At 37.3% G+C, this 25,462-nt stretch overlaps 2 protein-coding genes across 2 annotated transcripts in view; both read right to left on the bottom strand.

Moving 5' to 3' along the window:
• The window catches only part of LOC124262328, a 56,462-nt gene extending 40,275 nt beyond the window's left edge, over nt 1–16,187 (bottom strand). Inside the window, 4 exon segments of the mRNA XM_046696820.1 lie at nt 10,874–10,897; nt 11,924–12,212; nt 12,214–12,750; nt 16,113–16,187. Of these exon segments, the coding sequence (XP_046552776.1) occupies nt 10,874–10,897; nt 11,924–12,212; nt 12,214–12,675 (775 nt within the window). The 5' untranslated portion in view covers nt 12,676–12,750; nt 16,113–16,187.
• Nucleotides 16,188–23,044: 6,857 nt separating this feature from the next.
• On the bottom strand, nt 23,045–23,810 carry LOC124262317. The gene is made up of 2 exons (XM_046696802.1): nt 23,473–23,810; nt 23,045–23,283 (listed from the first exon to the last, which is right to left on the bottom strand). The coding sequence occupies exons 1-2, from the start codon at nt 23,808–23,810 to the stop codon at nt 23,091–23,093; spliced, it is 531 nt and encodes a 176-aa protein (XP_046552758.1). The 3' UTR covers nt 23,045–23,090.
• Between the last annotated feature and the right edge of the window lie 1,652 nt (nt 23,811–25,462).

Genomic DNA, 25,462 nt, shown 5'->3' with positions numbered 1-25,462 from the left:
GTATGTTGGATGGCGTCAAAGATGTATGTTAGATTATGTCAAAGATGTATGTTGGATTACGTCAAAGAAGTATGTTGGATTACGTCAAAGATGTTTGTTGGATTACATCAAAGATGTTTGTTAGATTACATCAAAGATGTTTGTTGGATTACATCAAAGATGTTTGTTGGATTACGTCAAAGATGTTTGTTGGATTACATCAAAGATGTTTGTTGGATTACATCAAAGATGTTTGTTGGATTATGTCAAAGATGTATGTTGGATGGCATCAAAGATGTTTGTTGGATTATGTCAAAGATGTATGTTGGATGGCATTGTTGGATTATGTCAAAGATGGATGCTGGATTATGTCAAAGATATTTGTTGGATTGTATCAAGGATTAATGTTGGATGACGTTAAAGATTAATGTTGGATTCTGCCAAAGATGTGCAAGAAAGTATGAAATTGAGAAATCAAGCTGCCAGCATGATAAAAATGCTTGGCATGTTTTGAAGTCTTTCCTGCAAAAAGATATCAATCAGTCTTAGATTTGTCGTGAAAACAAACATTTGAAATTGGGTTCATCGATGCCCCTACAGCCTATGGCTTTCTTTGTCAATAGCTAATTGAAACTCACCATGAAATAACAAATTTCTCAGTGGTAAGCCAACTGTATCAAACAATCTAGAAAAAACATCTGAGACATGTTCCAACTAAATAATTGGCCTTCTAAAACCAATCCATGCTCACTGGACTGTGGACATCATTCATGAGCTGTAGAAAGACAAGGAGACCAACCGTCTTGCATGGCTGGTGGTTAGTGTTGTGTCAGCAGCTTGTCAATGTGAAGGTTGAACTTTTGATGAGACTACTGACAGTGATTGACAACATAATTGAAGAAACATGTTCTGACAGATTCGGCATATATTCTGTTTGTATATGTTTGACAATGTGTGGATGTGAAAATACAGAAATACACAATCTTCATTCACATATTGTACTTGTGGGAAGCGAACTGAGGGAGAGTGAGTATGGTTTTACCCATCTTCCTTAGTACTTGTAATATTCCAGCAAGCATCATGAAACTACAGGGTGTGTCACTCAGAAATGAGTACTTTCACATATATGTACATCATGTTTCATTAGTTGATAGGAAGATCCAGGGTAGAATAGGTCTTCAGCAACCTATGATTGTCACTCGCGACTTTTGTCATAACTGTTGATCACTGGATTGTGAACACTTTTTAACCACTATAGCTGGAATATTGCCCATCTTCCTTATGTATTGTCATTGTTTCAATTTTTGTGAGTGAGTGAAAACAGTGAGTGAGACAGCATCATGAAACTACAGTGAGTCTGTGGCATCAAGTGAATCAGTTTTAACCATTAGGCTACCCCACCACCACCCATAGTTTTTGAATGAATGAACCCAACATTATATATTCACCTCACATTATTATTTCATGACATGCAAACATGCCAAGTGAACAATTATCATGTTTGTAGAACATTAGGATAACTTAAATCATATTTTTCCAATACACAAATTTTACTGGAGATGAATGGCAAAGGGACATTTTCATGTTTATCTCATCATGTCTAAATTAGAGGAAGTATCAGTCTGACATTTTGGATGACAATCAGTCAGTGTCCTAGAAACTCAAAAAAATCCGAAACTCTACTATTCTACTCACGTTGTGAAAGTTTCCAGGGCTCGATTTAAAAGATTCTACATGCACCAGGTGCAACCTAAGATAAAACCTTTGTATCAGCCAAATTCCAATTGCACTGCTTTTTCTGCAATATGTAATGAAAGAAACATGCTATTGAATTATTCAAGTTTAGAAGAAAAATGAGCTGCCATAATAATGCTGATAATGTTAGATTTACATTTGATTTAATTCTCAAAAATTGACTAGCATGTGGTGCAAGTTAGACTAATAACTAGGTTGCACTTTGTAATATTGGGTTGCACCAGTGCAAATAACAAAGCACTAAATCGAGCCCTGGTTTCATAATAAAAATAACCTCCTACTCTAAAACATATCACCACCTTAGAAATAGCAATGAAAACAAATAAACAGTGACCAAATGAAAACGATATGAAAACATAACCCAAGAGTCAACATATGAATAATTGTGTTCTTAGACCATACAAACAAAGACCAACAATGTTATTCAGAACCATTTGCCCGGAGAATGTGTGAAAAAGGAATCAATGGACAGATAATCTGTCCCTAAACAAACTGTCTCTCAGGAACATTTCCAGGTAATAACACCAATAACAAGCACCCATTACACATATACAGGCTTTGTAAGAAGGACAGGTTCCCAAATCCTTAACAAACATTAAGATCGTGCCGGAGGCTTTAAAACATTTCAACAATACTACAGATAAGCCCAACGACGTCGTCAAGTAAGTCCCATCAACAACAAGTCAAAACAAGCATGAAATGAGCTGCAAGTCTTACTCCTCCAGGAGAATTACACGTTTCCAACCTGACCACGAGGGGCGTCCTTTACAATGTGAAACTAATGTCAACATCGCAAGAGAGTCAAGTTTAACTGTGAGAGATTTAGTATGCAGTCTCGAGTAGTTTTTGAACAATATGGCCATTATTCCTCCGTCAGGGAATGCTGGGCCTATTCAGAAGTGATATATATCTGATCGACGTGACGTATTGTGTATTAGTATTTACTTCTGTCGGAATTTGTTACGTTTTTATCCAGGGATTAGGTATGTAATTAAATGTTGGAATGGAGTTACAGTTATTAAGTTAACCGAGGCAGACAGGTATATCGTTGCTAGTCTTTTGTTGTTTAATGGCAGCGGTATAGAGTTGTGCTGTTATATAACAATACGCTAAGGTTTAGATTGAGGAACGATATGGGTGAATTCAATACTGTTATTTGATCCAGGGTGTAAGTGTGGAGCTTATATTGAATTGTAATATATTGGAAATTGCTTTGCTGGCACAATTAGCCACAAGAGGTATAAACTGTTATTTGGTGCTGATAAGAGACTGAAAATTAAGTTTCTAAAAATGGATTTAGTTTTTGTTGAGCAAAATTTGATTAGGATAAGGTTATTATGTTTATCAGTGATTAATGACTTAAAAGAAAAGTTTAGGATGCTGACAATGTTGGATATACAACAATTTAAGACTGTCAAAAAGAAGTGTTAAAAGTACTTTCCATTAAATTAAAAGAAATCATAGTGAAAACTAATTTCTATATATAGTCAACAGCTTTGTTGAAATGGATGTGATGTTTCAGTGTAGATACTAACACCATTACTTGCTTGATAACGATGTTAGTACCTACACCGAAACATCGCATTCATTGCAATAAGAAGTTGATTATCCTTAGAACTTGTTTTCCTTCATCTTTACAACTTCTAAAATACCTCTCCAAGAAGAAATCATAGGCAAAGCAGTCAATTGTATAATTCCAACTGTATCATGAACCTGTAAAAATCACTGCTAAATAGTGATGATACCAAGTGTTCATGAAAAGGTGATTGTATCCTGCCCCACTCACGGTACATAACACCTGCAGAGGCAAGTCAATCTCTCACCTTATTAACATGGAAACATACAAGTTACCAAAGCAGTCATCTGATATAATTTTTGGCACTGAGATATTAAATTTGGAAAGTCTTTCGTTGGACTGCACAGTAGTACCGGTATACTGCAATACACTTTTCAAATGATACGTATTGCAATACATTTTTTTGTATTGGACACACAAATATAAAAAGTTTTGTAATTATTTCTATGGTTTAAGTTAAAATCTACAGACTTTCATTCATCTCTGATGTTTCCTTCATAATTAATTGACAAAATGGCATATTTTACACGTGAATAGCATAAAAAACCCATTTTTTCACATATGAATTGTAAACACACCCTTTTTTTAAAGTTTATGCTATCAGAAGAGTGTCCTTTGATTTAGGGCCTTAGTATGTAGAAAAGAGGATCTGCATGTACAATCAGTCACTGATTGTCAAAAACTTTAGCTTTTACTACGGATAGCAATACAGATACCAATATGGCTCAAATGACACCTTTGCCAAAATGGTTTCACTGACGAAAACAGCCAAAACAACAAAACAAACCCATTTTCCATTGGTGAAAGTGTCCATGAAAGGACAACGAGTATGGCTGAGATATGAGAATATGTGCTTCACCTGTCACTTTGTATTCCAAAAATTAATAAAATATCACAGATCATTCGATCACATTATTTTTTTATTATAACATAAGCACTTCATTATATACACAGCCCCAATATGCACATGCTTAACCAAACAGAAGAGTATTTACCATCATAGAAAGACGATATTATATACAGGATTATTGACATTGTGACCTTATGAGTCACTTCTTACAAATCTCTGCTATGGTTCAATACCAGTTGACTTCCCTAAGCCGAGGTCTTAACCTTGGTTATTTTTATGTTCATACTGGTAACCAACACAGTTTTCCTTACAGATTATATTATCTCAAAAGGCAGAAATACCTGTACGTTCCAACAAGTCCTGTCAACTCTAAGTAAATACTACTGTCTAGACAACTGCTAAATAAAACCAAAATAAACAGCAGGCAATAAACCCAAACCTTGTGCAATATGTTGCTACTTCTAAGAAAGTTCTTTTGACATAGTCTGAGAATAGTAAAAATCTTGGAATATTTGTTGTTTTCTTCCCAAATCCAGCTACTTTACATAAAACATTAGCTGAAAATGAGACTAGTTGGATTTGACCAACTACGTCTTCCCTTGTAGCAGACATTCAAAATTTTGCCCACCCTCTCTAAACCCTGAGATTGTTTCATTTCCTGAGTTTTATTATAAACTTTGGGAAAAAATTTAGGTTTATTAAAAACTTGGTACTTGGGAGGAAAAGTGAGGCTTATTAAAATCTTGGTACTTGGGAGGAAAAGTGAGGTATATGAAAAACCTGGTACTTTTGGAAAAATTGAGGTTTATTAAAATCTTGGTACTTGGGGGAAAAAGTGAGGTATATGAAAAACCTGGTACTTTTGGAAAAAGTGAGGTTTATGAAAAACTTGGTACTTGGGAGAAAAAGTGAGTTAAAGTGAGTTATGACAAACTTGGTATTAGGACAAATAATACTTTTCTTGAAGATAGCGGACAATGTCTTTTGCAAAATGCAGCCCAAACAGGCCTTGTGGTGACTTTTGTTGGGAGTGATCTAGTTTCATTAAACTTAACAGTGACACAAGCACAATACATGTGTACAAGAAAACAAAAATTTATGGAGTAATGTCAGTTTGTGACTTCTGGTCTGAAGCCCGAGTCTAGTAAAATCTATTCAGTCTATAAAGCTCAGTGGATAATACTCTATATTTGGACACTAAACTCCACAAAAAATTATGCCCTATCCAAATTAGTTGAGTAGAAACAGAAGTTAATAGCACAGTCTATAATGGTGATCTGTTTTCATATTCAGTGGAAACATACACATTATCTTGAGCTTGAATCCTGCTGAAATCCTGTTCTTAATCATATTCCCTGACTCTTCTTTGTTCTGAGTGGAAAATCAGTTTCAAACTTGTACTGAAGTTTATAAAAACAACATTTCCAACTTTGAACACCACAAATTGCTGCAAAATTGCTGATGCAGCATTAAGTAATACTCACTCACTCACTAACTCCCACTTTGAAAGCACACATACAAGTATAAAAGCAACAATATGTTATAACCGTTTTCAGAAGATCATATTCAAAGAAAATATATTCCAAATCTGGAAACAATATGTTGTTGATTATTTGTTATGGTAACTATAAATCCTTGATAAGAACGTGCATCAACATCATTACAGAACTCATAAACCACCAAAACATACTTTTAATATCTGCGGTATCAAGCTAGATCTATCAGCCTGTGATATAAACTACCATTTCATTTCACTCTGATAACACCATTATCCCATTACTTCCCTCATGCCTGTGTTACACCCTTGGTATTCTGTTGATCAATGAAATACACAACATTACTTACAGGTAATTTATCATGCCTGATTTCATAGATATTGAAATTGACGACACCCTGTCCACAACACACCAAATATATAACCATTAAAAGGCACTAAAGACACTATACAGGAATAACGTTTTTATTTATCTGTCATTTTTTCTATGAGGAATACTTAGTCCATTTCAATAACATTAGTCGTAAATTTCAGTCACTTTTCGGTATTGACAACCTTTCAGTATCATGATATGAACACCATAGTGAAAATGACCTATGATTTATGCTATCACAGACACACTCATATCGTCAGTGAGCAATGCATTTCTTTACTGCAATAAGTACACTTCAGACAAAATCCATTACGTCTACACAATAATCCCATCATCCACCTACTTTCAATTGAATTACTGAGAGATTTTTCATTTTTCGGTAATCTTAAAATAAATTTTGTTATCCATAAATTGACAATCAATAGAATATATTACACTAGACGACTTATCTTTGTACCATCTGAAAGAAAACATTACTATTCGCTTATCAAAGCAATCATGTAGATCATGTGGTTGCTATATGGTTCAAATAATTCCAAAGTGACGTTAACTTTAACTCACTGATCTAGATATGCTTGGTTTGTTGTTTAACTTTTATATTCATGGTGAACCTCACTATTCCAATTCAAAGTTCCCAATGTGAACGGATGCTTTGGTAGTTCTTCACAATTTATAAGAAAAGATGACAACGTATTACATGTGAAAGCACGTAATAGCCGCATTTGGATGGCCCTATCCGATATATAAAGTTAGTTCTTAGATTCCCATATTCTCCTGTTTGTGTAGATGTAATTTGACTAATTTTGCATCGTTATTACCAGAGTACTCAGCCATATCTTCAAATGTAAATCAAAATTGCTGAAAAATAATACAACATTTTAGTTGACGCTATCGCTTGTTTTATGCATTTTATAAGGCGTTTGAAAACGCATTTACACTGGTATGCTGATTAGCATATATCTCAATTTAATTTCCATTCATTGTATAAAAGGTCTAGACTTTCTATGTCAGAATTTAACACTCTTTAGACAAAATATAAATGACTGATTTTTCCATTTTAAATAGTGTCCTGAATATATCAACAATTAGACAGTTTGACAGCGATCTTATTGTGACCAACACGCGCACCTGTTTGGCATCAATTTAACGTGAAATAGAAAAATAATATTTCACAACACCCGAATATTTTGTTTGGGATAAGAATTTTGTTTGTTTATGATTATGAAGCTATTTCTCTTCATACGTATGCAATGAAAGATGCATAAAGATAGCTTTTATACATGGAACTATATATTAGAATATGGATATAAGATTTGTCCGAATTCAATACATGAGATGGTATATATATTTTTCAACAATTTTCCTATAAGTAGTTAGAGTTTGACATCCTGTCTTCACAATATTATTTAATCGAATATGAATTGAATATATTATCGAAAAAACAATGATAGAGAATCATAAAACGCTTCCAACAAACGCCATCTTTAAGCCGATCTATATGCATCATTCTTTGTCTATAAAACATTACACAAAATTATGCAATGAACAAGACAATTCCTTTAAATATGTGTGCATGTACATTTCATACCATGTATAAATCATTGTCATGAATATTATCAGTTTTGCATATAAGGTTGAATTATATCACCGCTCATTAACCTGTTCATATGAAATTGCAATATTAGTCCAAATAAATTGAATATTGTACATCATAGGGAACCAAAGTAATTGCAGTTATGGCTACGCTTGATCTTCTAACACTTGTGTAAAGGTTTAAAATATGGTGTATTGCAATAAATATGTCAATTTCTTTTATGTAAATATGATTCAAACAATCAAAAACTTTCAAAGAATAAAACACCGTAAACCCTATATGCATGTATATGATATGATATTGAACAAGGCTAAATGTAGATACTGAAGTCAGTTTCCTGAAAAGTATCCGAACTATCCGCAAAAATATACATCATAATACTGACAGTGTAATCGGAAGGATATGGCAATTGTGTTTACTCTTGTTCAACCGACCTTCACCTCAAAGAAATTGCCTAATATGTACAACAATGTTGACGTGATGACATCACTACCGCTGACCCATTTCTTACAAAATGGCGGGCTTTGGCTGACAAGGGTACACAGGATTTTATGAGGACCCTTCCACTGATTCAGGGATCGCTTTGTACATAAATATGAGATGTAAGTAATCAGAATGATTCTGACTATCTGTGTATTGTTATATGTTTTATCGCTTTCACTATACGTGCGAAGAGAAAAAGGACAGAAATGCAGATAATTACCGCTTGTCGCTCTATGCGGATTTTAAGGCCAGTCATGGCGCCACGCTGCACGGAAACTTTGACAATTTCTTATGAATTATCAAATCATTGCATTGTATCTATTTATAATTTCCTATTTCTTGCTACTTATACCCTTTCCATGTATATTCTAAAGGTATTGAGCCATTGCAAGCAATGAATAGACGGATGAATGTTGAAAAATTTCAGAAAATGCTGCGAGTGTAAAATCGAATTTGTCTTTGTTTACATTTCACACAAACGCAGTCTTTCAAGCACAGCCGCTCGCTTTCACACCCAATATGTTTCGGCCTCATTTTATCTAGACAGTTATTATTGGTGACACAGACCAGTTTCAAATTGATTCTAAAATGTATGGGGAATTCAGTGATGCATTTTTCGAAGCTGAATATGAAATATACGCGATGTAATAGGCGCCTCAATACCGCCTTCGCTAAACGTGATTTTGTAAACACTATCCAATATGGCGGAAAGCGCCCCACGGTGTTCGTGGTAAGTGCATTTTCGAAAACATCCCAACCGATTCTAGATTCATCGGCAACGCTTCAGAATTATAATTAGCTTAAATCATGTAAAACTGATATCAGTGATCATAAATATGTTATTTTTGAAATTCAATACTCACAGTAATTATCCGATTTTCACATTGCAAAACATACAGCAAATAACGCTGTGAATCGCGATTTCATACTGTGTCAAAAAATGTCGCCATTTTCGATGAAGCCTATTTTGTAAGGTCATTTTCAGCACTTGAGCTTTGTTTAAAATAATAGTGGATGGTATCAAGAAACAGGGAATTTCCCGAGAATTCAAAACTGTGAAGTGTATTTGTGTGCGTGGGATATTTTGATTTTATTCGACTTCAAATTGAGGGTTGAAGGGAAGGACATATATGTCCCTGTGGCATCCAGGGGTTAACGCCAAGACTCGGCAATATTCCAGCTACATGGTGGCAGTCTGTATATAATCGAGTCTGGACCAGACAATCCAGTGAACAACGTCATGAGCATTGATCTACGCAATTGGGAACCGATGACATGTGTCCACCAAGTCAGCGAGCCTCACCTCCCGATCCAATTAGTCGCCTCTTACGACAAGCAGGGGTTAATTAAGACCAATTCTAACCTGGATCTTCTAGATATGCAGTTAAAAGGCACATTGCTATATTTTATATCATATATTTCTATTTTAATGATTACATTTTATATTACAATGCTGTGAATATTTTGGCCACAAAATGTGATGTATGTAAATATTACTGAAATAATACAGCATGAATGATATAGTTGCAGATCAGTTTAAAATGATCTTCCTTCCTCGAATCAAACACACTAAAGACTGATAGTCCTGTATTCAAATCTACTCAATCCAATCTTCCACAAAACTACAAGTCAGCAGAAGATATCCCTCAAGTACAAAGCAGTCTATCTTCAGATGATGTTATCCAACAAATTACCGAGGAAACATTTCTACTGTAATCTAGAAATCACTGCCATCAAATGACAGACATTTTACAGCTTTATTCTGTTCATGAAAGATAACGCTGAAATAACTACAAAGGTAGCCCTTGTCTCTCGTCAAAGTCTATCTCAATATCTTATGGCAGCAACTCAAGGCAATTCTATGGCCATGCAAACTTGCTAGCCTTCTACATTTGTGACAAGGCCAGATGTTACTGGAGATTTACATGCTTTTATACCTTGAGGGACATTAATGCTCCTACTTTGTGGTCACGGAGGGGTCAGGAGTCCAAGTGGACAGATATTTTGTTTGAAAAATAACAAATGTCAGGGGCTTGAGAGATACAAATGTTCTAGATTTCAAGTCATTAGTACTAGGGGGACCACACAACAGCAATTGTTTGAACATAGAAAACGTGGACATATACTTAGTGTCACTGTGTGTTGCTGTAACCTTAGTGTGAGTATGTGTGTGTGTACGTGAGAGGGAGAGAGAGAGAGAGAGAGAGAGAGAGAGAGAGAGAGAGAGAGAGAGAGAGAGAGAGAGAGAGAGAGAGAGAGAGAGAGAGAGAGAGAGAGAGAGAGAGAGAGAGAGAGAGAGAGAGAGAGAGAAAGAAAGAGAGAGAGTGAGTGATCGGGTGAGTGATCGGATGAAAGCGAGTGAGTTTATTTTACGCCACTTTTACCATTATTCCAGCAACATGTGTGTGCATACACATGTGCAAGTGTGCATGTGTGAGTATGTGTAAGAGAGCATACATTTTTGTTGAATTTTCTTAATCTAAGTTCAATTCAACTTCTTGAAAAAAAAATAAAAAAAATTGTACAATAATAATAAGTGTCTCACAATGATGTTTAACAATTGAACAAGACAGTAATTGACTATAATAATGACACAAATCAAGCTAATAAACCTTTTTAATGAAAATGTTGCTAAGGAAACTTACAACAAATTACAACAACAAAACTACCCAACTATGGTAACAACAGAGAAAATTATATTCCCTTTTGAACAACATTCAGTAAAATAACATAAATACTGTAAACAACATCCAAACAATTCTCGTTACCTTTTACAAACTTCACTGTTTGATCTGTAAACAACATTGATATATGATACTATTTGTAGAAATAACAATTATAATAAAATTATATCAGGTGAAACGCAGGGATCAGTATAAGGAATCTGATATAGCTGACACCTGGACTAAGTTGACATCACAAGTTGTGCCAGACTAAACGAAGTTGCACGTATAGCAGAGCCCATTAACTGTGGATGTTTACACAGTGATAATCAGTGTTGTCAATATTCTGAAATTTTCAGTTCATTAACAAGACTAGTTTTATTGAATCAGTTATACCGTGTATATATTCTATATATTCTTTTGGTTTCTTATCATTCTTAATGATTGTCCTTAAAGATTACTTTAATGACGTCAAAAGAAAATGTTAAATTACACATCACACTGGAAATAATAATGTAGCATGATAAATAATATATACTGGTATTGTGTAAGGTATGCAAAGATTGATGTTGTATAGAACACTCAGTCTTTCGTAAGTCAGTCACAAATTTGTAAAATCTTCACACACACAGGCTGCATGTAGAGATGAATAATTGGTTGCACTTTCAATATGAGGTTGCACCAGTGCATGTTTTATGGTGAAATCCAGTCTTGGTACATTACACACAAAGTTTAAAGATATATTTCAATGACTGAAGAAATTCACAAATAAGTAATTCAATCAAAATATGAGAACTTTTCGTTGACAACCAGGAAAATATTGATCTGTCCCTTTAGTTACAAAGGGACTTAATTTAATAATTTATGAAAAATACATAACATATGATATGTCATATTCTTCAACATTTATAGTGACTGTCTTACATGGCCAAACCCAATAGGCCTAAGATTATTAATGACCAATCATGGATTCAAACCAATGCGCCTACTGGGGTGTAAAGTTGCTTCACTTTGTGTCCAGAATAAAGCTGAAAGTAACACAGAACTCTGGATTCAAACCCATGATCAGAAAATAATGGCAACTGTGCACCTTGGGTGATACCTCAATCTAAACCCACAAATAAAGAACAACAAAGAATGAAGCAAAGAACCAACCTGACATTCTTGAAGATTCAGTATGGAGCGTATTTTTCCCCCGATCCGTCCGGCTCATTCCAGGTTTCTTGGACTGTCCAGACTGCTTGCTGTCACTGCGTCGAGTTGTCGCGACACCTGTAGTCCGATTCGTGTCCTCATCCTCAACTATTTCCGGCAAACCCGACTTAGGCACTTTCTTCTTTAACCTGTCTTGTTTTTCAGCCCGGGTGGACCTCCCGTCATCGTCAGTACCTTGTTTATCATCATCACTCGGGATTTCGGTAACTTTTCGATTGTACATCTCCCTGTGCTACCACTGTCTGCCATTCCCGAGGAATGTGTATCACATCTGCTGTGAGATCCTTATAATTGAGCATTAACTGATATTCCAAACTCTTTGGAATATACTCTCCCAGATTTTCGTAATTGTATATAATTCTACCTAACTGGTAGAGAATAGTTAAGGCAGACCTCCTTGCCTCCTCAAAGAGATATCTCTGTGAGTCTTCATCATTGGACAGAGTGGTGTCCAGATGGTTTTTGACGTGCTGAAATGCTTGGTTAATCTCTGGCATAAGACTTTTCTTCCCGAGCCCATCTCCGAACAAGTCTTCTTCCTGCTTTTGCTTCTCCTTGCTGGCCAAGTAGGCAGCAACTCGAGGATTCAGATGGGCAAATTTTAAACTGTCTGGTAATTCCTCTGGAAGTTTCCGGAATCGTTTTGTGGGATAATTGAACCCAGCTTGTTGGAAAAAGAACGGTTCCTCCATCCTGGGAATAGTCACAGACCTCTGTTAGATAGGTACCTTTATGTCATCACCATATTCTCTGCCCATCAGCACCTCCTGAAAAAACAAACAAATATTCACCAGTAACCCATCACCACCGCTTAATAAAATGCATCGGAAACCGTCAGAACCGCTAAGGGTCTTGTGTTGTTGCCAACATGAGTTGAGGCGGTTACAATGTGATTATAGAATATTGATCAGTATTGTTTACATTGTACCGACCTGGCCCAATGACTGGGTGATGAATATGCACAACCCCTGATGAATATGCATGAGTCATATACATTATGTTGGCAACTAGCTGGATTAGTGAGGGGGTTACACCCACAGCTAATGGACATGCCAATCATTCCATGTCTTGGATCATTGTACTGGAGATTAACATAATAGGATTTCCATATACACTGCACCCACATGCCCCAAATAAGACTATGGAACAACATATTTTGAAATGAATGTAAGGTGAGGAGGAGGTGATGATGAATTTTATTTTTGGGGGTCCCATTTTCTTCTAGGAAGGTAGCAGGTTGACAATTTTGTACACATGTACTAGGGAGTTGTGGGGTGTGTCAGCAATTTTGTACATAAAAATACTAAATAAATATCCTTAAAAATTACAGGAAGGGGAGGGAGATAATTGATTTTGTACATGACATGCTGTGGGGGGTCACTTACTTTGTACATAAATTTTAGGGGGGGTCATTCATTTTGGATATGCTTCTCCATAAAAATCATCATCACCCCATCTAGCCATAAATTATGAACGGTCCCTAAAATAATTAGCTTTTTATACTCACCTGTACCAAACACCCTGTGTCACATTATTTCATTTTCCTAACGTACCTAAAATATTTTAAACTATATGCCTGTTTTCTTCTCAATTTATCTAACACCATATGCATAGTCCTACCTATATATATTTTCCCTGTAAATCAGGTGCCTCGAACAGTCTAATTTAGAAACTAGATTAAGAAAAATAAGATGAATCACATCCTTGAACAGTTTGAATGAAAATGTGGTAAATAATTTCTTCAGGCTTCGCATTGATGAATTCTGTTAAATGCTGTTTTTCTGTCACTAAAAGCCTTTCTTTCATAGGTCTTGCCTATTATGGTTTATTTCTCTTCATTCAGTATCTATTAAACACAGCTAATATAACCTATCAAAATTATGATCAGAAACCTACCAACAGGCAGCCTGACTTATGTGTCTTGGAAAATGTAACAATATTTAAATTTTGTTTGTTTGTTGTATAATGCTGCACTCAGCAAATTTCCTGGGATATGGCGGCGGTCTGTAAATAATCGAGTCTGGACCAGACAATCCAGTGATCATCAGCATGAGCATCGATCTACACAATTGGGATACGATGACATGTGTCAACTAAGTCAGTGAGCCTGACCACCTGATCCTGTTAGTTGCATCTTATGGCAAGCATGGGTTACTGAAGACTAGGGGTGGGTACTGCACAGAATTTTCATATTGCAATATCTTGCGATGCGAAAAGCATGTATTGTGATATGTATTGCAATATATTGCCTGAAGTATTTTTAAACAAAATACTACTTATAAGCAAGTTAATGCTTGATTTATAGAGCAAAAACACAACAAAATCACTATGCTTGATTAAGCTTTAATAACAACTTTTAATCATGATAAAATAAAAATGTGAAGAATATTTGGCACAAACGAAACAAGGAAATATCCGAAGATTTCCGAGAGTGTTGCGAAGTTTTCGGTTTTCAACCAACGTATCGCAATACATATCGTTTTCATGTCTGAACCAGAAAATACTGGTAAACCGGTTATATTGAGCAGCCCTACTGAAGACCAATTCTAAACTTGTTCTTCATGGGTCATATTTTAAATAAATGTTATGATTAATTAATGTAAGGTCACTGTGTAATTTGACAGTAAGCCCTCTCGGTGCCAGATAGTAATTATCATGTTACTAGCTGATGTCAGTAAATACAACAATTCCACTGTCAACACGTCAGTCAAGCCTTGCCCGTGTTTAGATGACTGATATCTTCATCCTCTTACTATGATCTGTCATTAATACTAGTACTCAACTGACCAAAGAGCACTTAATCATTGGCAGAATGACCCGTAATAGAATTATGTTTAGATTTATGAATGATAATTCTGTGAATGATAAATTCTTGAGGTAGGCCACTTTTAGAAGCATTTATTGATCATTTCAGTTTAATCACTGGATGTCAGCTTAATGTGGGAGTAAAGTGGAGGTTGTAGTGTTTGTACACTTTAGTAAAACTCAAGTTTAGGAGAGGTGACGATGTTGGGTGATTATGTATGATGATGGGATGATTATTGCAGTTATACAGCACTGTCTATGGTGAGTGCATCAGTGTTGTGTGTTTTTGTTTGGGTTTGTATGATGGTTTGATTTTGCAGTTATACAGCACTGTCTATGGCGTGTGTGGGTGTGTGTGTTTTGTGTGGGGTGTGTGTGTGTGTGTGTGTGCATGCATGCACACACTACAACATTCCACTCTCTATCATTTCAGTCTGTATCAGGTGACATTTATACCACATTTTCACTGTACCCAAGGTGACAGATGCATGGAGTTATGATAATCATGATTATTCAGTGTATTAAATCTCCACTGATTAGATTTGCTGCATTTGGTACCACATAACCATTGTTTCAGTTTGGAAGTAATGTTACAATTTTGTTCAGTAATATCAACTTGAAAGTTTTCATGTATGAATGTAATGTGACTGTGCTGTAAAATTTAATGTGTTGTCATTCAAACTTTGTCTCAAGACGATGCTATAACACTTGAAGGGTCAAGGATATAGATCTATTACAACAGAATGGAGACAAAGCAATATTAGCCATTGTAGATGCAGGAGCTTTGGTAGCTCTGAAAGTTTATTTCACGTCAACTACTAAGAGATCAAGAAACAAACAGTTCAAACACTGATAGGGCGAAGAAATTCTAAGAATAATGTTCAGTTAAAAATACACAATGTACATGAATATGTTGAAAATATTACATTCATGCTTTTTTATATGCTAAATAGCTGTGTGGTAGATAACTGCGGATTACTATAACTAAAAATGTCAGAAAGAATTCTGTGTAAGGAAAATTTGTCAAAATTCAACTTTTCAATAAGATAATCACATAATTTTACGAGAAAAAGGATAAACCTGCATGTAAATATTGCATTCTGGACATGATAAAGCTATAACTCAATTCTTCAAACTACGGGACAGCTGCTTTTCATATTTCCAATACCGAGTCTAGGATTGTAGGCCTAATGTGTTTACTGGTGTTTGCGACGGGTGTCCGACTTGGGACAAGCTAAAGTTATCAGCGTTCACTGTTGTTTGTCACTGGACATTTTCAATCTCAGGCCGTAATTATCATTAAAATACATCGACATTATCTTACCCGTCATGAATAGGATGACAGTGGCGTAATACCCATCCATTAACTAGTTTCTATCCATCCGGTGCGAGAACCTGCTCCGTAGGCCGCCATCTTGTTTGCTTGTTGACAACGCCATTGAGGGTTGCCCTGTCACCTAGCAACAGGACGCCACGGGTTGAAGTGCTCGTTCGGCTCTAATCTCAGCGACACTTTACAATCAGAAGGGTCTCGGAAGTATCACCAATACATTTAAATCTCGGAATCGAGACGTAATCTTGTCGGTATCCATTATCAATTATTTGCCACTGTGAAATCTGCTTGAGATAGTGAATTACTTACACTATGAAAGATCCCAGAGACCCGACAATGACGGTTTGGGATAAGTCGGGTCGTCGGGTCAAGTAGCAGAAGAACGTTTCTCCACTGTGAGAGATTTAGAGCTCTTTAAAAATCTGATTGATAAGTTATTTTGAAATAGATATTGTAAACCAGTGTTATGTTATCTAGGTATATCTTACAACACATCAAAAAGGTTTTTGGATAGACATGCACAATAGTAGGCTACAGTAGACCCTAAAAATGAAAACATTTAACAGAAATAACGGTTCTTAAATTATGTTAATAAAATATAAATCTAATATTTTTTTTTTATAAGTTTATTCATTTTCAAACTGGGGTAATCTAGACTGGCCACATATTCTAGACTTGCATGGGCTGTATTGGGTATATTTGTTTCAGGGTCTGTTTGGCAGACTATTTTTCGGACAGCAAACGTTTTCGATCGCAGTCACTCGGGCTGTAACAAGGGGTGTTACGTCACAGCGACAGTGTAAAATCTTGAATGATAAAGGTATCTTTTATAAGTTAGTGACATGTTTTACAAATGTTCATGCGATATTCGAGACAACAACGATTGTTTCTAAGTGACAAAACCCCATAACACGACGGTATTTTTAAAATATTCAGTTAGCGCGTACTGCGTACAGAATTAATTCAAACTTGTGTGTAATTATGACGGGATTACACGCATTGGCAGGTAGGAAGAATAGTATTACTAAAATACATATGCTGTCCCATATTCAGTGCGGGTATATTCTTCATAATTCACTATAGGTTTGAGGTAATAAGCCCCAGTTATCGTCGGGTCCCGGTTTTCTGACGTCAGATATTTTCGAACGCCAGTATTTACTCTCGGTATAACGAGGCAGGTCGCATTGTATGAAAACGAATTTATCTTGGATTTGAACAATTTTGTTCCTCGTGCACAATTCAGATGGTATACAGACATGGACAGAAACAATTGTTTATAGAAACTGGTCATTGTACTGTGCTTTAATTCTTAATTCATTAGAGAATTTGATATATTTAGATAATTTTAACAAAGGAGATTTATTTGAATGTTTAACCAATGACACAAGTTTGAATACACCAGGTCTAACCCAATAAAACTGTTTAATATATAACGTTCTAAACTGTAAATACTTTGGGCAAATTAACATAAGCTGATTCTCATTTTCAATGAAAATATTTCCTTGGCTGTTACAATATGCACATAAACGCCGTCTCCCCTCGGAATATTATTGTATCTTGTTATCATGAGGCGAGGGGTATTACGGTCGTATTTGCATCATAATTTTCTATCCCTGAAATTTCTAACCTGATCAAGATACGTTTTGTAACAAAAAATACTTTAATTATTTTGTGTAAAAATAATTTGCCATTCAACCCTAAATCAGATCTCCATTTTTGAATATAAATATCAATAACATGTTGCTTTGCATCTTTACAAAACATATCAACATTTACAGCAGGAAATTCCCAAACGTGTCCAAAAACCAAGTTCATAAGCATATTTTTAACACCATTGAACCAAGATTTATAACCATGATTTAAACCAGTTGAACATAAACCATACATAACCCGCAGTATACTGCTCTCACTGCGTAATAACTTAGACCAACAACGTAACACACGATAGACGAATTAATATATAAAGGGTACCTCCCAAGTTCACCATGCAGCAACTGTTAAGATTTGCCATTGATTTGCAAAATTTTAAGTGAATTCTTTTAAGTTCAGTACATATTGTGATTCTCTACAATTCACAACCATGCATCATGGTAGAATTTACAAATGTATCAAACAGTTCACAGGGCGGTGGGGCAGTCTAGTGGTAAAGCGTTCGCACGTCATGCCAAAGATCGGGTTCGATTCCCCACGTGGGTACAATGTGTGAAGCCCATTTCTGGTGTCCCCCGTTGTGATATTGCTGGAATATAGCTGAAAACGGCGTATACGGCGTAAGACCCAACAAACTCACTCACTCAAACAGTTCACACAAAATTTCAATGATAAATCGTAATTGCTCACATTTTTAAGCAAAACATTCATGGCTTTAAGACATTTGTCTGCTCGATTCTTATATGCTTGTGTAAAAGAACCGATGTATGTCAAGACAGTACCTAAATAGTTAAACTGGTCCACAACTTCAAATTGGGAATCGCTGAAGAACCGTTTCTCCTTCGCTCGAATCTTCCCTCCTTTACGAAAAATCATAATTTTTGTTTGTTTGTTTTTTTAACTACATTCCGAACACAGTTGGATAGTGTGTTGAGGAGAGACGGGTGCAAACCATATCATAGGCACATAGTACACGAAAAAGTTACTTTATAGTATAGCAACAATCCCGCATCGATATTCTCCTCCAATGCCGGGGCGGTGGAATAGCCTAATGGTTAAAACGTTGGCTCGTCACGCCGAAGACCCGGGTTCGAATCCCCACATGAGCACAATGTGTGAAGCCCATTTCTGGTGACCCCGCCGTGATGTTGCTGGAATATTGCTAAAAGCGGCGTAAAACCAAACTCAGTCAGTCTAAAAGCGGCGTAAAACCAAACTCAGTCAGTCAGTCAGCCAGTCCTGCAATGCCACGTCAAGATCTTCAAGAAATAGGGAGAAGAGAATCGGTGACATTACCTCCCCTTGTTTAATACCCAGAGAGCAGAGAAAGGAGTCAGATATCTGACTATTGTGTTTCACGCATGAATTCACAGTATCATATATAGACAATAACTTTCCAAAGTCTATATATGATGCGCATGTTATGTCACTTGAAGAATAAACTGTCACGATTACCAGAGTCAAACGCTTTTTAAAACGACCTATAGTCGACAACGCAACAACTTCTATTTTTCCTGGGTATATCTAGAAATGAGGTTTTGTATTACAAATATATCATCCACAGCTAACCAACTAGTGGGCTTTGAAGGCAAACTGAGCACACGAGATGGTGTTGTAATTTTCTGGACCATGGAACAAGTCATGATGAAAATACAGAGGTAAAGAGTTTAGAAAACCAAATGATTATGGTGATTCCTCTATAATTACTTTGATCGTGTTTAGAACCTTTTTTATGAATAGGAGTGATAAGTCCGGCACACAACGAAGATGGAAACTTGTCTTCTCTTAGTATCTTTTGAAGAGAATAAGTATGCTTACCACCAACAGGCCACTTGCTTCTTTAAGTATTCATGTAGTATATTGTTGAAGGTGATTTATCATTTTCAGCTACTTCTTTACTGCTGTAAGGACTTCCTCCCGTGACCCAGTTCATCAAACACAGCTTTACTGGTCAAATTCGTGTTTTCCGAATTACCTTTTACGGACGATTCGTTTGACCCCTCATTTGCCAGTTGTTAAAGTATACCCTGAAATCCTCTGCATTATATTTTCTCCTTTTGCTGTTTGAGTTTTCGAAAATGCCTCCAAAAGCTTTTGTTTTTTGTTTTCAGATTCTCTACTTTTATACTTTCATCGAAGTTATACCTTCTTTTACATGCTCGTATACTTTTCATGTAAAGTCTCTTCTTGTCTTACGGATGACAGCTTGCTTTTCCAGGTTTCCGACCCCCAGTGGTCACTCGGGCTGCAACGAAGGTATTGCGTTACATTGTAAAATCTTAAATAATGGCTTATGATTGGGATAAAATTATTTTTTATTAGTTAATAGTGGCATGTTGTTCGTGCCTGAATGCGATGATCGAGACAACAGCGGATGTCCAAAAACCCATAACACGATGCCCCGTGAAGATCCGGGTCTTCAGCAGCCCATGCTGGTCGCACGAAGAAACTAACGGGATCCGGTGATCAGCTGGTTGACACCATTTCATCGTATCCCAATTGCGCAGATCGATGCTAATGCTGATGATCACTTGGTTGTCTGGTCCAGACGCGAATATCTACAGACTGCCGCCATATTGCTGAGTGCGGCATTAAAAATTCTAAAACCAAAAACCAAAAACCTTTCCAATTTCCAGTGTCTATGTATATATACGAGGCACAACACTTTATAACGCGAGTAAACACTGCCGTTCGAAAATCTTTAATGTCCAAAATCTGAGCGAAAATGGTGATGCAGAATCTAACCGCGAAAAGACATTAGAACATATAGTTGACATCACACATCTAGGTTTATAAGCTTTAGCACGGGACTCAAACTTTACCCTCAGTTTTAAATCCAAGTCGTGCTACAATCGCTTCTTGAAACGGGTCCCAGTTCAACCTGCCTTTCAGCAAACGCATGCAAAAGCAAACATGATTTGTTTTTCATGCAATCAAGTGTAATGAAACACAAATGGTGGCCTTATTTTGTCATAGTACGTGAATATTTTACTTCTTCACTAGTGATTCCTCATGGGTATAGACTACAGCTGTTTTCAAAACATGGTATCCATGGCGGGTCTTTCCTCATCATTGCCGTTGACTGCATTCAATAACCTGTAACACTGTTTACATGACTTTTGAACACTTTGTTTTGCTTCTTGAATACTATTTTGATCCCGGTTAGAATTGGACTTTAGCAACCCATGCTTGTAGTAAGAGGTGACTGGCGGGATCAGGTGGTCAGGCTCGCTGTCTTGGTTGACACATGTCATGGTATCCAATTTCGTAGATCGATGTTCATGCTGTTGATCACTGGGTAATGACAGGATTGCCTGGTCCGGACTTGATTCTTTACAGTGCGCCGCCATATAGCTGCAATATTGCTGGGTGCGGCATTAAACAACATACCAACAAACTATGTTGAGTGAGATTTCATTTAACAAAAATAGTATACCAGGTCTGGGCCCCGAAACAGATAACTTTCAAATACCAACTTTGCGGGTAAAATGATCCGTTATTTGAACGCGCGATGGTAAGGTAGAGCACTTCGGTGCTTCGCAGTGTCTTTGAAAAGTCAATCAAGAGGCAGAAGAATCTGCCCTTGGTCGTGTAGATAAATTTCTGCTTAGTAGCACAAAAAGCAAAATTGGATCTCTGGGAATGTCCTTGTCAAAAACCCACTTAGGTTTCACTTTATATACTATTGATATTGTGATTTGAAGCGTTGAGACGCGCGTGTGTGTGTGCGTGCGTGCGCGTGCGTGTGTGTAACCAGTCTCATTGACAGTATGGTTTTATGCCGCTTTTAGCAATATTCCAGAGAGATCATACCGGAGGACACCCCAAATGGGTTTAACACAACGTATCCAACCCATGTGAGGAATCGAACCTGGGTCTTTGGCGTAACAAGCGATCGCTTCAACTACAAGGCTATCCCACTGCCCCAGCAATATCACGGCGTGGGACACCATAAATGGGCCGCACACATTGGGCACATTTGGGGAATCGAACCCGTGTAAGAGAACCCGATAACCACAAGGTTTCCCCACTACCCTACAATCACAAGAGCTTCAGTCCCCTCTGATATGACAAGAGCGATTTGTTCATATTGTGATGATTGTATTTGATAGCGTCGAGCGTCAACATTTGCTGTGAGCATCAGTGAAAGAGATGAATAAAAATCAGGGTTAAAAGAAACAAAAATAATATGCATATTTAGAATGCGCATTTAATGACCAACAATGGACGTGTTTCACATTTGTCGTTGAGCTGCATAATTAAGGGGCCATCAAGTACAGACAAGAGAAGAACATGTCTGATGGTCGGCGGGACGGTGGGGTGGCCTAGTGGTTACAGCGTTCGCTAGTCGCGCCTAAGATCCGGGTTCGATTCCCCATACTGGTATAATGTTTGAAGCCCATTTCGGGTGTCCCCCACTGTGATATTGGTGGATTATTGCTAAAAGCTCGGTAAAACTAACCTCACTCACTCACTTAATGGATGACGTTTGGTTATGCCTGTACAATTCGAGAGTATGAACTGTTTCGGGCGTATTCTGTACATATTTCGGAATACGACCAGTGCGAAAACGATAGCAATAGGGAATCCTTCGTATACGTTCATTTCAAACTAGGTCTAAATCTCAGTAAATCCAAAGGTGTATCCATGTTTCATCCCAGGAATATACAAATACATAATGACATACTTCCAATTGAATATCTAGTTTAAATATTTTATTTAGGATACAAAATACAATCAGTATGGTATATATATTATATACTATACAAAAAACTCGAAATTAACAATGTTACACAAATAAAATGCAAACTGATACAGAAATATATTTTTGAATATTACTCCTAATAGAACTGACAAGTACACATTTTTGCATATCTTATTAGATAATGCATAGTTACTTTCTTGATGACTAATCCTCACTACCTGGCCTGTCATCACCGATTTATAAAAAATATGTTTATAAATATGGTATAAATATCATATATATTTTTAGCACAAACAGAGCATATACACATTGCTTTTGCACAAGATCTTTTGGTACACTTACAGAATACCGGATACATACTAACCATATTGTTAATGTCACGTCTATCTAACTCTAACGCTATCCCTAACTCTAAACCTTTACCCTAACCTGAACCCTAAACCTTACCCTAACCCTAAACCTTACCCTAACCCTAGGAGTTAGGAAGGTATCCGGTATTCTGTAATCTTACCGATCTTTTTTTGTTTTACATTATGCTCACACCCTGGTCTAGGATTCACGCCCGCCCTATCCCCGACCCGAACCACCCTAGCCCCACCCACACCCAAGTCCATCTATTTCCTGGACGACTTCTTCTTCTTCTTCTCCGCCCGCTCTTCGTCCAGATTCTTTAGTTTCTCCTCCCTCATCTGGAGCTGATGCTCCGCCCTCATTTTCTTCAAGAACAGGCGACGTTTCTTCTCATCTTTCACAGCTTTGTGCTTTATTTCTCTGTCCAGCTGTTTCCTCTGAACTTGATCAACTAGCCTGTAATAGATGATTGTAATGGGAACATGTCAGTCAAATCGGAGGAATGCACAAAAGTATATCAGTAACGGCACTAATGAAACTCTTTTATGCAACCTAAGGCTACATATCGCCTAGCATATCAGAGCACGGATCACAATATTCAATAAGGCAATCCCCCAATACCGTAGATCTGAGGTAATGACATACTTGCTAAATCTGAAAGCGTCAGCCTTCTGTCTCCTCCTCTCTGCTGTGTAGAAGCATCGCACTGGGATTTGCTCCAGACGTCGAGGTGGTTTGCCGCGGGAACCAACACACTCGGTGGCGGGCACAGAGAAAGCCACTCCTCCACTTGTCTGGTGGACAGGGACCAGTCCCTCCTCTCTGAGCTGCTGGAGAATCTCGTCCCCTGACAGACGGGGCGTGGACGGTGTCACCTGACTCTTGGCGTAGTACAGTTCGTGAGGGCAGTTGGTCTTGCCCTCCAGAGCCTCCTCGGGAGATGTTTGCTTCAGTGGTGTAACCTTAGTTTGCTTACATCCCATTTTATATGATAGTTATTGGCGCTGTTGTAGACGCGGCTTGTTTCCATGCGCATATGGGCAACAATAGCGTGACGTCACAGAATCGTGACCTCAGAGAGACATGACGTCAGAGACATGATTGGTGCATATGTAAGCTGCGCCCGGTCTCGCTTATCGCAATATCCACTTTGGCGCAAGTTGGCGCGCACTAAAGGAGCCGAGAACCACCTTAGGTGCATTCGTTTCACTCAATCGCCAAAAGTGAACGTTAATGGTGTAAATTCAAGTGCAAATACCAGGTTAAGTGTTGTTCGAAATTTTGTTTTGCGTTAAAATTCGGTAAATCTAAATAGATGTACTTTTTAGCGTACATCTATAAACGTACCAAGGGACGTTTTTTCTTTTGTAAATCTGTTTCACGTGTTTATGGAAGATGGTGAACGAACAAAATACTTCCTGGTATCGGAACGTCATAAATATAATTCTGTCAAAAAACAATAAAACCCCACACAACTACACGCTTTGGAGTTAGTTGTTTAACCCCCCTGGCTGCCAAAGGGACATATATGTCCTTCTCCTTCAACCCTCACTTTGAAGTCCAATAAATGTTACCTGGAATCTTGACAATCCCACAGTAGTCAACAATGATCTGTTTGTTGTTTAACGCCGCACTAAGCAATATCCCAGCTATATGACGGCGGTCTGTAAATAATCGAGTCTGGACCAGACAATCTAGTGATGAAGAGCATGAGTATCGATCTACGTAATTGGGATACGATGACTTGTGTCAACCGAGTCAGCTAGCCTAGTCTAGATTTTCCTCAGGTTCAGACTGAATCTCCCATCTCATTGGGGCTCCACTTCAATGTAAACTGACGTAATTGTTTGTATCAAACTCTATTTTAGACTTAGTCTACAGCAATTCCGGATAGCGTAGGATTTCAGCCCAGACCGCGAGAAACCTTCTACGCGCCGTGACGACCAGATCGAGGCGTCATTCTGACTAATCAGCTTAGACGTCAGTGGTTTCAAGGACACAGAGTATAGCCACAACAGTGATGGAAACGTCTTTGGTTTAGTGACGAGTCACGTTTTTCGCTTCTCTGTAGAGACGGAAGACGTAATAGAGAACATTATGTTCTGAAGTTGATACAGGAAGTAGACGAAGGTGTAAAGATGTGGATCGCCATCTCCCTTACCTGTAGAACAGACATGCTCCAGGGCAATTTAGCATCGCATTGTTACACAGATACAATTCTTCGGTCCTTCTAATTTCGCAAGAAGCAAACGTTATTTTTCAACAGGACAATGTCCGACCTCACACGGCAAGACTGACAACGACCATTTGAGGAACCACAACTGTTTAATGTGTGCCGTGATGAACCACCGGTAATTGGAAATGACAAATGCTAAATATGAACAATTTTCTAGGATCTGTTGATAATGTATATGATACATGAAGTATACATGTGAAAGCCTTTTGTGCGTATCTTTATTTTGCAGAGTATATCAAACGGATTTGTCAGTTCATGTATAATGCTATGCATTCAATATAAAAACTAGCTTAAGATAAACCACGAAAAGTTCTTTTCCTCTGTGATTACAGAGATTATCATGCACAAAAGGGGCTAAACCATGATAGGTTATTTAAACTTTTAGTCTATCTAAAGCCT

This window comes from Haliotis rubra, unplaced genomic scaffold, assembly GCF_003918875.1.
Source record: "Haliotis rubra isolate DU_JTF1 unplaced genomic scaffold, ASM391887v1 Scf830, whole genome shotgun sequence".
NCBI classification, from domain to species: Eukaryota; Metazoa; Mollusca; class Gastropoda; order Lepetellida; family Haliotidae; genus Haliotis; species Haliotis rubra.
This window is presented reverse-complemented; position numbering and strand designations above follow the sequence as displayed.